Genomic DNA, 15,807 nt, shown 5'->3' with positions numbered 1-15,807 from the left:
CAACCCTTATTAGCCCCCCCCTTACTTATTTATGTGAAGGCAATGGTCTTTGTTGCCTGAGTCTGGACTCTTTTGGTATGTCTATCTATAATAAAATAGTAGCTTTACTATTACCCGAAGTCATTAAGTAAGGTATCAACTAAGTAAAAGGTATCAACTAAATCTAAATATTTAAAATATTTAAATATTAAAAGGTATCAACTAAGTAAACTTAAGTAAGGGTATCAACTTAAGTTATTAAAAGTAAGGTGTTAAAAAAGACTATGTGAAAACTTCCAAACATTTTTCTTGTGCTAACTCTGAAGGGTATAACGGGAATATCATTTCAGAAACAGATCTGCACCCCAAATCAGGGCAAAAACGACTAGGACTCAAAAGCCTATTCTGATGATCTACTAGCAGCACAGACCAACAGTGCCATTCGGCTTCATTATCAGCCAAAGATAAACTTCAGCTCAAGAATCTTTGTAACAAGCCTGGATTATAGGGGCACAACCATTAGGGCTCCAATTTTGGAGCCCCCCCCCGCCAAAAAAAATGAATCCTTATAATAAAGGTAAGGTCTGTGTACCACAATGTATCCAACCAATATCGAGTTTCAAGGCAAAATTCAGTTGCGTTGTTTCTATAGCTATCATGTTTTCGTCGTTGCTCTTTATACTATGCGGTAACTTCTAATATAAGAGTTAACCTTTCGCCATATGAAATACTTTATTACCAAGGCCGAATTCAGGGGGAGGTGGGTTTTTTTTTAAAGTTCTTTTTGCAACCCCCCCAGAACAAAAATTTAGGATACACCCTTGTTTGTTACACAACATATACTTTAGTTAAATACTCAAAATGAAAAAAAAAGTTCAAATAAATCAAAGGGATTAAAGCAATGTGACGAAACCAATGAAAGTAGTGGGTAATTCGAATCGACAATCGTGGTATGTCTTATAACGGTCTGCTGAGTTATGAAGCGTAAAAATTCAGGGAGAAACCCTATTATCCAATTTATGCATTTTTTTAAATATATGGTTGTGTAAATTTCTAATTAATTTAAAGAACCAGATTTCACTGTGCTTAGCAAGCCCGAATCCAGGGAGGAAGGTTACCCGGTTTGAACAGTCTTCCCCGCCCAACCCGAAATTTTTGCCTGACCCGTCAAGAAGTAACAAAATGCATTTTGTTACCAATGCATTAGTAACAGATATTATGGGTTTTGTAAAGATTTTTCTTGTACCCCCACCCTCCAACAAAATTTCTGGATACGCCCTTTGTGCTTGGTATTTTAACTAGGCACTGAAAATGAATGGAGATTATTGGTCCAAATTGTCAACCATTTTCGTCGCTTTGCTTATATTAGCAAGATGCCACTGGTATCTTACAGTCACAAAAACGAAAATTCAATCCGCAAAAGCTACTTGTCAAGTTCAAAAGAAAAGCAATTTCGGTTCATCTTTTGGAAGCACCCATAAAAAGGGAGAATTATTTCCAGTAGAAGACGTTTTCTTACCTCTTCGTTTGATTGGTTTACCCCAATGGTAAGTGCATTCTTCTTTCTTTATAAGTATTCCCCTTTTGTCAACTAAAAATACTACTGAGCATCGATCGCATCGTCTTTCAAATGGGCTTTCTAATGTGGGAAGCTCCACTTTCTTTCTAAAAGTCTGCAATATAACAAACATTATTAGATGTTTATGTTGCAACCATCATATTCCACTAGGACCACAGAAAAGGGGAAAACGGAGTCGGATCTTTGTCAATTTAACATCTGAACATAAGATTAAACTAAAAGCGCCATTGACAGTACAATGTCAGGCAACCTCATTAAAAAGCAGAGAGTGTCAAAGAGAAAGTGTCACCACCAATACCGACCCCGGCAATTTTACAAAAACAAAATTTAAAAAAAAACAAAAATAACTTGAACGATAGTAGAAATGAACAAAATACTTTATATAAACAAGATATACAAAAACAAAGAATTTAATTAGCTTCAATAATCAAAACACATCGTAAGTTGAAATGCAATACATTTGATCAGATGGATGTGTGTGTTTGTGTACACCATCGGTGAAACCATCTTGTGTGAACACATTTCAAATTAAAGGTTTTGCTTGACTTTGAGATAGTCTTTTGGAAAAGAAAATATCTCTTGACATCCATGATAGTTGAAGAATGATGCTATTATTCTACATTTCTTTGTCCTACATGTTCTATAGTTATTCACTGACAGAAAGAACAGTCAAATTCTAATCGCTTAACTTTGGGAGTATATCTCAAAAACTTGGTTCAATTTAATATTAAAAACAGGGGCGTATGCACAGGGTAGACCCACCCCTCCCAATTTTTTTCCCGATGCGTAAAATATTATAAAATTCATAGAATTCTATAATCCCCCCCGGAAAAAATCCTGGCTACAGCCCTGACTGAATATTTCATATCTATTAATAAATAATAGTTGTAATTTTCTTCTTCATCCTCTCTTCTTTTTTTAGTACTATTTTTAGCAACCCTCGTGTACAGGTAATATTATTACCTTTATTAATGTTACTAATATACTGATAGATTTATAATATTATTACCCTTCGTGTATAGGACGTCAACCTTTAGTAGGGGTTGTTATTTACTTCTCTTTTTTTACATACTTTGTTGACATTATTGTGCATTTATAAGCTTGATATGGTTTTTTTTATTTGAAAAATAAAAAAGAGAGAAAGCAACAGAGAGAGAAAAAACACACATAGAGTCATAAAGAGAGAAAGGGAAATCCAAACCAGAATTGGTGTATTATCATTTATAGAGTATATTAGCATAATTCGCCTGAATGGAAACATTCCACAAGAACGAAAAATGACCTTTCTTATTTTGGGTAAAAAAAATTGTTACTTTTATTTGTTACTAAAAACTCTTAATTACTTTGGGTAAGAAAAATTCTTGGTGCTTCTGTGTTATGTAGCACACACGCGAGAAATTGAAGTTAGGTTAATCATAATGAAATATACCAAAGTACGATGAAAATATAATAGATTAGTAACAAATTTGGGCTATAACATTGCACATTAGAGGGGGGAGGGTAAAGCACAGCATATATTAAATACGTAACCTAAACAAACCCATTCGAAAATAACCTAACCGAAATAACAACTAAATATTTAATTAAAATAGAGCTACAATGTATTTTCCGCACCGAGTCGAAGCCGGTATAAAGGCCATGAAAACGGGTATTATCTCATGTTCGCAATATAATTTTTCACGTGCGTGCTATATAACAAGGAGGTACCAAATTCTCAACAACAAAAAACGTAAAATAGCGAACAAAAATGATGAGACTAATTAGCTCTTATCACCATAAAAAAAAATGAAAGAAAGAGACAGGGAGAGAGCAGGTACAAACAGAGGAATTTATCGGGGGGAAGGTGGCTAAATTATCAAAGACATTTTTTTACAGTTTGCATAAAAAACATTCAGACATCAATGGCGGTTCTGGCTGCTCTAGTGCCCGGGGCAAAATCTTGGTTACCCTCCCCCTGTCTCTAAAAAAAAAAAATTGCAGACCAAATTTTAACAAAATAAGTATTCACATTTATTAACTCCACCATTTACTTTAATAAAATTTCAAAATTTCAAGATGCTTATAACCGTTAGAATATTTATTTAAATTTTGCGCCCCTAGAATTTATACGCCCAGGGTAGGCCTAGAGTCCCCCTTGCGTACATCCTTAAGGGATAGAAAAAGAGAGAATACTTACATTAAGAACCATCCTTGCCCTTCCTTTCTCCACTGGATCTGGCATTGGAAAACCATTGGATTCCAATTGCTCTTGTGTTAGAGCGTATTTCTCTAGCTGTTTATACAGCAGCGAACCTAGCACAAAGTAATCCGAATTGAACTTTAACGAATAAAAATCCCACGGTGAAAAATATAAGTCGTATAACAGCACCATTATTTACAAAAATTATATCTTCATCAAACTGTTTCCAAATTAAAAATGGCTAAATCCTCTGCTATTGTATCAGTGCAAAAAATGGTAATAAATGCTGAACAAAGAAATTAAAAAATTGAGAGGAAGTTAATTAAACAGATTGACCTGACGGCTGACTTAAGTTCCAGCCGTCCTCCGGGGACGTTTTGACACCTGATTACCAGTTTTATATGAATAATAATAAAAAAATGAGAATATATTAGAATTATTTTGCAAGCCCATTACATGAATATGATTAATGTGTTTCTTAATGAATCTTTTCAGTATATTTAAAATAACAAACTTTCAAAGTCTGATTTAAATAATGTTTTAGCACCCACGAACAAAGGCATTGGGTCAGGTATATACACTTATAATAGATAACTTTTAAAATGGTTAAAAGTAAAAAAATAACGTGGAAATTGGTATTTTCTGATCTTGCTCCCTCATCCCATGAAAACTCCAGCAATATCGATTAATGTCAGTAAAATTGTAAACCAGGAATTTTGTTTTTGTAAAACAAGACATTTACGACCTTGATATAGCTGTTAAACAATGATACAAATATATTCCATTACCACTCACACAAGATATACTAAGAAACTATTGGTTGATTTTACTTTATAAACTAAATTCTCCAAAATGAAAGCCAATGAGCAAATGAAACAATATAAAATATAATAATGGTCTATATTTTAATTAAGACAGTGATTGTTGAAAGAAAAATTGCAATTACAAATAAAATTCTGAATTTTCGGCTTTATATTTGGAAGTCTTTATCAACGGAAAAAAAGATGAGAAAGAAGATAATTATAAAAAATTGATAATGAAGATAGAAGAGAAAGAGACAATTACGCCAAAACACACAAATGAGTACCCATATTTAGATTAGAAGAAGAAGGAACTACAAACCATTAAAAAGGGAAATTGAACGAGAGGAAAGGGTATTTTCAAAGCATAAACTTGTTTAAAAGTCAGTATTTTTTTTTTAGTTTAGTTTTATATTTTACAGAGAAGAAACGTAGACCTAGAACCGAAGAGACCTTATTTGCTGGTGCCAACAAGTCGGTTACTGACAAATACTACTTACTTTGACCTCAGGATTATCGTAATGCCAAACTATTAATTTAAAATTATTGTTGTTGTTACTTATTTATATTGAAAAACCGGTCTCCGCAGCGTAGAAAAAGTAACACATTAGAAAAAGGGCATAATATACCAATTACATGAAGCAATCACAATGGCAATAAAGAGTGATGCAGTAAAGGCGTAAAAAAATATAAAATAGGGAAAAAATCACTTTTGACGGTGTTCAATTTAACATTAAGACACTAAATCATAAAATACTTTCAATGTTACCATTTCCTTTTACATATATCCTTTAAAAAAACAAAGATATAAGACATGACTAATTGATTTATTAATCTTATGACCTGCATTAATGATGCAAGCAAAAAATTAAATCAATTGGTTTCAATAAAAGCATATGAATACAATTCAATAATTCCAGTTGCCTGTTGAACGCCAAAAATCACAAAAACTAAAAACAATAAGTTTACTGAATGTGTGGTCTAAATCTCAGCCAGGAGGGGGAGAGGGCACAAACTGACGTCTGAAGGGGACAGTTCCCCCTACCATATAGGAAACTAGGCTCCTGCATGAAAGCAAAAATAGGGTCATTGCATTTCAGACGTTTTTCAAATTGACTACGCAACTTGCGTAGTTAGGGGGCGAGGGCGAACGGCTCAGCCTCTGACCGAGGTTGTTTTCCTTCGCTTACATTTCAGTAATGATGGTGTAGGGAGGGTAGAGGGGCAAAACTGATATTGTTTCCGGGCGCTGAAAACCCTAGCTACGCTTCTGAAACTTTACTCGAGTAAAGCTTTATTTACTAATAAATGAATACAGCTTTATTGAATAAGTTTTTAAGGGGATGCAATGCCAACGGTGATATTGAGCATAAGCAAAAAGACAATGGATCTGATGAAACAAACCAAATCGCAAGACCTTTAACCATGAAAGCAGTGGCGTAATTTTGTAAAAATCCTGGGGGGGGGGAATTAGGGCCGATTTTCCCAAATCAAGTGATTATGAAAGTAAAAAATGAGCCATATAGTACCATAAAAACAAAGATATACTATAGAAGACTGACCTGTTTCTCTGGTTGCTTGAATTATGCAGGCTTATTTTAGTTTTGACAAGATTTTTGGAGAAACTAAATTTCAGCTAGGAGGGGGAAAGGGATAAAAACTGGGGTCTTTGAGGGCAAACTGACATCTGGAGGAGTTGCCCCCCCCCCTGTCCCAAAGGAAATTAAGCCCCTGTATGACAGCTAGAATAAGGTTTAGACGTCTTTCTAATTGTTTTGCAGTCTGGCATCTAAGTTGGCTACAGCAGCATTGGAGACCCGCCCAAAGTGTCATAATTTGAAGACTCCTCACCTAGGACCCATTAAAATTTACTCACCAGAAAGTACACCTGGTGTTTTCTTTGCTCTTTCGAAACTCCAGGATCCTTTAGCACCGCCTTTGCCAGCCAGAATATCCAAATGAGACACAGTCTGTTTAACCCCTAAAAATACGGGCAAGTTTAAACTTAAAGAAATTAAGGTTAAAAATTAATAAGTATAAGTTAAAAATGAAAACAAAAATCTCATAAGAAAACAAAAATAACAAAAAAGTCAAGACTATTAAAAAATCACTAATTTGGATTTCATTACACTCTGAAGAATAGTTAAATAGATGGATTGAATTCTAACTTTAAGAAAACGAGAAAAAAACGAAGAGAATCAAGATGACCTCTCCTCCGGATCCTTCATCAACTAAATGTGCAAGAGCAAGTTACCATTGACATTACTTGACAAGTGTTACCATTTGACAACTTTACTTGACACTTTACTGGTTATTTTACGTAACTTTATTTGACAACTGTAATGGTTAAACCTGGTAATCAAACCTTTCACGAATATCGCCTCTATTCGTTACGTATTCAAAGACGTTTAGTTTAAAGTTGATCTATCTTCATATTACATAAAAAAACTAGTTTTTTTTTAACTGAAAGTAAGGAGCGACATTAAAACTTAAAACGAACAGAAATTACTCCGTATATGAAATGGTTTTACTGCTAAAACTAGTAAAACTAGTTTTACTGCTGATGATGAACACTGTACATGTGTTCGAAATATCCAGTTAAATAATTTTATATCTATTCACTGTCAATAAAAGGGAATCATCCCTATTTTGAACTGTTTTACTTTATATGAAATGGGTTGTCCCCTCCGCAATCCCTTGCTCTTTACGCTAAAGTTTTTAATTGTTTTAAAAGCAGAACTGCGGAGGGGACAACCCATTTCATATACGGAGTAATTTCTGTTCGTTTTAATGTCGCTCCTTACTTTCAGTTAAAAAAACTAGTTTTTTTATGTAATTCCTGAACGTTTTTGAATTAATGCATGTTTGATTTTGGCTCTCCACACATAAATTATTAAAATGAAATTTGCATATTAATTCCTTTTTTGGCTAAATTGCTTTCTCTTAGTTTTGATCAGACGATTTTGAGAAATAAGGGGTGGGGAAAGCCTAGTTGCCCTGCAATTTTTCGGTTACATAAAAAGGCAACTATAAATTTTAATTTTTAACGAATGTTTTTATTAGTAAAAAAATATACGTAACTTAAGAATTAGCTTAAGTAACAAACTTTTATATTCTTAAATTTTTATTATGTATATGAGGGGGTTTGTGCCCTCGTTGATACCTCGCTCTTTGTACTAAATCGTAAGTTTCGTCCCAATTCTTTAAGAATGACCTCTGAATCCGAAAGGCCGTAGAATAAATAGTTGAAAATACTAAAAATACTATAGCATAAAGAGCGAGGTATTTATCTCCTCCTAAATACCTCGCTCTTTATGCTAAAGTATTTTTAGAACCCCTCATATGCGTAATAATCTCTGTTCGCTTTAAGTTTCAATGCTACTCCTTACTTTCAATTGAAAAAACTTTTCCATGTTTATTTTTCATTGTTTTTTTTTAATAGTAATTTTAGAAAATCCTTCGCCCTTTTCATTGAATTTGTTCCCCCATGACATATTTCTCCAAGGAAAGATCCTCCCACATAGCTCCCTCCCCTCAACCCCACCCCCAAAACCAAAAAATCCCCTGAAAACGCTGTACACTTCCCAGTAACCATTATTATATGTAAACACTGGCCGAAGTTTGTAACTTGCAGCCCCTCCCCCAGGGACTGTGGGGGAGTAAGTCATTCCCAAAGACATAGTTATTATGGTTTTTGACTATGCGGAACAAAATAGCTATCTCAAAATTTTGATCCGTTGACTTTGGAGAAAAAATGAGCCTGGGAGGGGGCCTAGGTGCACTCCAATTTTTTTGGTCACTTAAAAAGGGCACTAAAACTTTTCATTTCCATTAAAATGAGCCCTCTTGCGACATTCTAGGACCACTTGGTCGATACGATGACCCCTGAAAAAAAACAACAAAAAAACAAATAAACACACACCCGTGATTTGTCTTCTGGCAAAAAATACGAAATTCCACATTTTTGTAGATAGGAGTTTGAAACTTATACAGTGGGGTTCTCTGATACGCTGAATCTGATGGTGTGATTTTCGTTAAGATTCTATGACTTTTAGGGGTTGTTTCCCCCTATTTTTTTAAATAAGGCAAATTTTCTCAGGCTCGTAACTTTTGATGGGTAAGACTAAACTTGATTAAACTTATATATTTAAAATCAGCATTAAAATACGATTCTTTTGATGTAGCCCATTTTTTAGAGTTTTGGTTGCTATTGAGCCGGGTCGCTCCTTACTACATTTCGTTACCACGAACTGTTTGATGAGCTGCAACTTCGGAAATATGAGTCTTCAAAATCAAAACCTGAATTCTAACAATTGCGTTTGGCCTTTTGCCAAAATGTCTTAAAATTAACGCCACGTATAATTTAGCGCTAGAGTTTAAAATTAAAAAAACACCCGCTTTATATGGGCAGAAACAAAGAGGTGGGATCAAGGCCGTATCCAGGCGGGGAGTAAGGGGTTTGACCCCCACCCCAATTCTTTTCCGACTCGTATAAACGACACAAAAATGAATATAAGTACATTTTTTTTTATAAATTTTTGAGGTTTATTGTGTTATCCCTCTCCTCCCCCGAAAAAACTTTTGTAAAACCCCTCCGAAAAAAAATTCTGGATACGGCCTTGAGTGGAATTGAAGCAATCGTAGCGAGAAAAGCCAGAGTTTCCACCCGAGTCAAAATGCTAAGATCTTAGTTATCTGGCCTCCATTCTTGGATTTCCTTTTTATTAACTCATTCAAGAGGACCTAGTCAAGAATACAAAACACAAAAGATCCTCTTTGTTCACAACCATTTCCAAGGAATTACCTACAAATTAGGAAATTATGCCGCTCCCCGACTGGATAGTATCTTATTAGGGACTTTGATGATATAATTATTGAAGAGTATGAAGACCTTATATCTTTGATCAGAAGACAAATAAGTTTGATGACAAAACAACGGAATACTAAATGCAAAAGTTCTGAATTAAGCTTTTTTTAAAAGTAGGATTCTGGGTTCACATAACTCCAACTTTTTCAAGGTATTTGCCTTGACAAAGGCGTTTGATTTTTGCGTCTACCTCATTAATATTTACCTATTATAAGGCGATTACCTCATTAACAGCAGATACAAAAAAAAACCAGTCACATAAAATTATTCATTCCGTCGGCTAAAACCCAAACGGCAGAACTAGAAAAATGAAATCCCGTAGAAGTTATTTCTCTTTAATGAAGCTGTTTTTAGCGATTAAAATTAACAAATGGGAAATTTTAAGCACACAGAGTTGAACCGCCATGAATAATAAATTTATAGGCCAAATCGGATGACTTCCGAGGGAGAACAATTTTTTGCCTGAAAAGCCTACTACGCAGCCTTAGGGTTAGCATTTCACTGGGAATAAAATGGCCTAAACTTCCCTTGAAACCAAAATATCCCCCCTCCAAACTATTGGAGACATTCTTCATATTTTCATTATTCTCGCTCCAGATACTATGGGTGGCAATTATCCAAAAATAAATACAGAAGTACATTTCTCGTTCCCATCACGAAGTCCCGTTGCAACAGTGGCGGTTCTGGTTTCTCGTGTGCCTGGGGCAAGATCTTGATTAGCGCACACCCTCCCCCCTGTCTCCAAAAATTTCAGGACAAATTACAACAAAATTTTCATTTATTAACAAACTTTTGCCAATTACCCCCTCTACTTTATTTCGATAATATAAATTTCAAACATCACAAAATTATTATAAACGTTAGATCATTTATTTGAAATTTTGCTCTCCTAAAATTTTTGCACAGAGAGCAAGTACCTTCTCTGTCCTCCCTAAAACCACCTCTGCCTCGTTGTCCTTTACCAAAAAAAGAGACAGCACTTCCAATCAGCTTGGCATTCCCAGTCCATACCTAATGTTTTATGAAGAAATTGTGCCAGTCCCTATGACCGTGAGGTACACACAGTCCACAACTTCCCCTACCCACGATTCTTGGGGGTTCCCCAAATATCCTAAATAAAATTGGGTTCTTTAAAAATTCCCCAAACATTAAGTGTAATATTCACACATATTGTGTAATATTCACACATTTACGGACGTTAATTTTAAGGGAAAATCTGGAGAGACCAATTTTCCTTAGAGGAAATTCAGCAACAATAACAACAATTTTGGGGTAGATATAGGCAATGATACAGCCCCTTTCTGGGCCAGCCCGTCTCTACCAACTATCAATATATTATCACATATCCTGTACTACTCTACACCTGTTTTAATTTTTATATTCTATACTATTTGTCATATTGTTTTTATTTGTATATTCTGCTACTATTCTATGCATAGAACATCTGTATATTCTATGCTTTTAGTTTTTATTTTTTATATTCTATACTGTTCTATATATTCTACATTTCTAAAGTTCCTCCTTGCCCCCTTTTGTAAGTTTTGACAGCCTAGGATCCCACCCAAAATAATGAACTGCATACCTACTTCATCCACAGACTCAGAACAAAACAAATTGCTGATCGATATAATATAGAGCAGAATAGAAAACAGGGTCATATTAAGCAATTTTTTTCCGTTGCCTTTCTAAAAGGTTATAGAAGGTACTAAATACAGTACCTTCCAGAAGTTCTTTTAAATCCTGAAGAAACTATATAATACCTCTTTTCAAGGGCATATCCAGACAAGAGATTAGCGGGTTTGACCCCTCCCCCCCAAAAAATTGTCTGACTCGTAAAAACATAAAAAAGGCATATATACAAATTTTTGATGCATTCTTTAATTTTTTAACTTTTCAAGGCCATATCCAGGGAAGGGATTACTGGGTTTGAACCCGTTGGTTTTATGCATTTTTTTTATTTATTCTTTTTGTAACCCCCTTTCCATTGAAAGAAATCCTGGATACACCCTGTAACGCCTTGGATATGCCTTGCAAAACTTCTTCAATCCCTAATGGAGAACAATAAACTAAGACGGAGATCTTCACTAATCAGATCAAAGAACACAAGAAAGAAGACTTTCTGTCGCAGCAACTTTTCAAGTATGAGCTTCCTTATTCTTTCTCATCCAACTGCTAATCTAAACACAGCAACTTTCTCATGGGAATGGAGAAAATAGAAAGTTTTTCTTTGAAGTTACAAAGCTTTTACTTGAACAACTCTAGATTCAGCAAAACCGTTGCTAAACATTAGAGGTGGATAATCGTAAGGAGGTGGATAACTCTATTAAGTTGTTGAAACCACAGCTCCCACTGAGAATTAAACAATATCCTAAGATCCACTTGTAAATATCCCAAGATACTAAATAATAATAATAATATATATGGCAGCATATAATATATATATATATGTCAGAAGTTTGAGAAAATTCGTTAAGAGCCTTAATTTTAGAAACAAAAATGTAAGTGACTGATTTTTACATACATTAATATTGGAATAACGTCGTTATACTTGTCACATTTTTGTGTAAAAATTGAAGATTTTCATGTATGGAGAATTTTATATTAAATTGCTTAAAGAGGAAAAAAACTGCTAATTGCAAAAATATTTGCATATATTTTGACAAGGGATTAGAACAATTCAAAAACCTAAAAAAAAAAAATTGAAGCCTATTAGAAATCGTTGCTTTTCTTAATTTATGTATGAATATATTAAGCACAGGTACCTTGGGTGCCAGAAGCTTTTGCCCCTTTAGCAGCTTTTTTGAGTCGGCTAATGGCACTTACAATGACATTAATATAAACGAACTTATTGCCACTTCTTTTCCGAGCAATTATTCATTTTTAAGTTTAATTTTCAAGACTTAAGTCTAGCCTAAGTATTTAAATTTGGAATAAGCATAGGTACCTTGGGTGCCAGAAGCTTTTGTCCCTTGAGCAGCTTTTTGAGTTGGTTAATGGCACTCACAATGACATTAAGATAAACGAACTTATTGCCACTTCTTTTCCGAGCAGTTATTCAATTTTTAAGTTTCATTTTCAAGACTTAAGTCTAGCCTAAGTATTTAAGTTTGGAATAAGCATAGGTACCTTAGGTGCCAGAAGCTTTTGTCCATTGAGCAGCTTTTTGAGTTGGTTAATGGCACTCACAATGACATTCAGATAAACGAACTTATTGCCACATCCTTTCCGAGCAGTTATTCAATTTTTAAGTTTCATCTTCAAGACTTAAGTATAGCCTAAGTATTTGAGTTTGAAATAAGCATAGGTACCTTGGGTTCCAGAAGCTTTTGCCCCTTTAGTAGCTTTTTTGAGTCGGTTAATGGCACTCACAATGAAATTAAGATAAACGAACTTACTGCCACTTCTTTTCCAAGCAGTTATTCAATTTTTAAGTTTCATTTTCAAGATTTAAGCCTAGCCTAAATATTTAAGTTTGGAATAAGCATAGGTACCTTGGGTACCAGAAGCTTTTGCCCCTTCTCAGCTTTTTTGAGTCTGTTAATGGCACTCACAATGACATTCAGATAAACAAACTTATTGCTCCTTCCTTTCCGAGCAGTTATTCAATTTTTAAGTTTCATTTTCAAGACTTAAGTGTAGCCTAAGTATTTAAGTGCCAGCAGCTTTTGCCCCTTCAGCAACTTTTTTGAGTCGGTTAATGGCACTCGCAATGGCATTCAGATAAACGAACTTATTTCCACTTCCTTTCCGAGCAGTTATTCAATTTTTAAGTTTTATTTTCAAGACTTAAGTGTAGCCTAAGTGTTTAAGTTTGGAATAAGCATATGTATCTTGGATGCCAGAAGCGTTTGCCCCTTCTGCAGCTTTTTTGAGTCGGTTAATGGCGCTCACAATGACATTCAGATAAACGAACTTATTGCCACTTTTTTTCTGTGCAGTTATTCAATTGTTTAAGGTTCATCTTCAAGACTTAAGTATAGCCTAAGTATTTGAGTTTGAAATAAGCATAGGTACCTTGGGTGCCAGAAGCTTTTGCCCCTTTAGTAGCTTTTTTGAGTCGGTTAATGGCACTCACAATGAAATTACGATAAACGAACTTACTGCCACTTCTTTTCCAAGCAGTTAGTCAATTTTTAAGTTTCATTTTCAAGATTTAAGCCTAGCCTAAATATTTAAGTTTGGAATAAGCATAGGTACCTTGGGTACCAGAAGCTTTTGCCTCTTTAGTAGCTTTTTTGAGTCGGTTAATGGCACTCACAATGAAATTACGATAAACGAACTTACTGCCACTTCTTTTCCAAGCAGTTAGTCAATTTTTAAGTTTCATTTTCAAGATTTAAGCCTAGCCTAAATATTTAAGTTTGGAATAAGCATAGGTACCTTGGGTTCCAGAAGCTTTTGCCCCTTTAGTAGCTTTTTTGAGTCGGTTAATGGCACTCACAATGAAATTAAGATAAACGAACTTACTGCCACTTCTTTTCCAAGCAGTTATTCAATTTTTAAGTTTCATTTTCAAGATTTAAGCCTAGCCTAAATATTTAAGTTTGGAATAAGCATAGGTACCTTGGGTACCAGAAGCTTTTGCCCCTTCAGCAGCTTTTTTGAGTCTGTTAATGGAACTCACAATGACATTCAGATAAACAAACTTATTGCTCCTTCCTTTCCGAGCAGTTATTCAATTTTTAAGTTTCATTTTCAAGACTTAAGTGTAGCCTAAGTATTTAAGTGCCAGCAGCTTTTGCCCCTTCAGCAACTTTTTTGAGTCGGTTAATGGCACTCGCAATGGCATTCAGATAAACGAACTTATTTCCACTTCCTTTCCGAGCAGTTATTCAATTTTTAAGTTTTATTTTCAAGACTCAAGTGCAGCCTAAGTGTTTAAGTTTGGAATAAGCATATGTACCTTGGATGCCAGAAGCTTTTGCCCCTTCAGCAGCTTTTTTGAGTCGGTTAATGGCGCTCACAATGACATTCAGATAAACGAACTTATTGCCACTTCTTTTCTGTGCAGTTATTCAATTGTTTAAGGTTCATCTTCAAGACTTAAGTATAGCCTAAGTATTTGAGTTTGAAATAAGCATAGGTACCTTGGGTGCCAGAAGCTTTTGCACCTTTAGTAGCTTTTTTGAGTCGGTAATTGGCACTCACAATGGTATTCAGATAAACGAACCAATTGCCACTTCTTTTCTGTGCAGTTGTTTAATTGTTTAAGGTTCATCTTCAAGACCTAAGTATAGCCTAAGTATTTGAGTTTGAAATAAGCATAGGTACCTTGGGTGCCAGAAGCTTTTGCCCCTTTTTTGGGTCGGTTAATGGCACTCACAATGGCATTCACATAAACGAACTTATTGCCACTTCCTTTCCGAGCAATTATTCAATTTTTAAGTTTCATCTTCAAGACTTAAGAGTAGCCTAAGTATTTTAAGTTTGGAATAAGCATAGGTACCTTGGATGCCAGAAGCTTTTGCCCCTTCAGCAGCTTTTTTGAGTCGGTTAATGGCACTCACAATGGCATTCAGATAAACGGACTTGTTGCCACTCCTACTGTAAGCTGCCTTTTCCTCTTCCACTGCCTTTAAATAAATGAGAAATTAACGGTTACGAGAAAAGAGAGATGAAATCAGGTACACAAGCAGGGTTAATAACAGTAACAATATAACTGAATATTAGAATATGGAGTGTCAAGAAATCCAAGAAAATTTAAGATTTCGGAGGGGGGCAGGCCTTGGACTCCCACTCATGGGTTTCCAACTCAAATGCAGATAGTTTTTTCTTTCAACCCGATGGTATTAGGAACGTTTACCTGTAATCTATAATTTTAGAAGGAAGGGTGGTTTCCTCTAAATATTCCTGAAGACAAATTGACAATAGAGAATTTTAAAACTCCTTACACGTACACTTATAATGATATACAGTCAATATTTTATAAAGTCACAAAGTCACACAGTAGTAATATAATGATTTTTGCCCTTTTCAACTTCCTAATCAAAGGTTAAGCGGTTCTGAACAATCTCTCAGCCCATTGGTTTCTTGCACCCTTTCGAGAAAATTTGGCAGTTGATTAGTTTGTCTTTGCAGCTAATATTGTACGATGTCTTTTAAATTATTAATTAAAGTGAAACACATGACCCTTCCTTACCAAGTAAGACGACTAACATTAACTAGAGATGAGCTAGAACATTCTCAGCTTTAAACTAGAAACAAAATCGTAGAAACGTATAAAGAAACAAAATAGCAATCGTAAAAGACAAAGGTGTAACAACAAGTAATGGTAGAAGAAAATGGTAGATTGATAAATAGATAAAAGGGAAAGGCGAAATAAAATTACATATACGAGGAAAAGAGCATAGAATCTATGATGGAAAAAATCGCTGGAGGCTTTACCGCAAGCAAATCTCCCTTG

The 15,807-nt window shown here is 34.8% G+C and overlaps 1 protein-coding gene across 1 annotated transcript in view; it reads right to left on the bottom strand.

Annotated features, from left to right (window-relative positions):
• Positions 1-15,807, bottom strand: part of LOC136037848 (RNA exonuclease 1 homolog) — an 85,314-nt gene that overhangs the window by 34,227 nt on the left and 35,280 nt on the right. The window contains exons 7-10 of the mRNA XM_065720692.1: positions 14,851-14,977; positions 6,414-6,518; positions 3,735-3,850; positions 1,499-1,652 (exon numbers count right to left, since the gene is read on the bottom strand). Of these exons, the coding sequence (XP_065576764.1) occupies positions 1,499-1,652; positions 3,735-3,850; positions 6,414-6,518; positions 14,851-14,977 (502 nt within the window). The remainder of the gene's footprint in view (positions 1-1,498; positions 1,653-3,734; positions 3,851-6,413; positions 6,519-14,850; positions 14,978-15,807) is intronic.

The sequence above is a fragment of the Artemia franciscana genome, chromosome 17, assembly GCF_032884065.1.
Source record: "Artemia franciscana chromosome 17, ASM3288406v1, whole genome shotgun sequence".
NCBI classification, from domain to species: domain Eukaryota; kingdom Metazoa; phylum Arthropoda; class Branchiopoda; order Anostraca; family Artemiidae; genus Artemia; species Artemia franciscana.
This window is presented reverse-complemented; position numbering and strand designations above follow the sequence as displayed.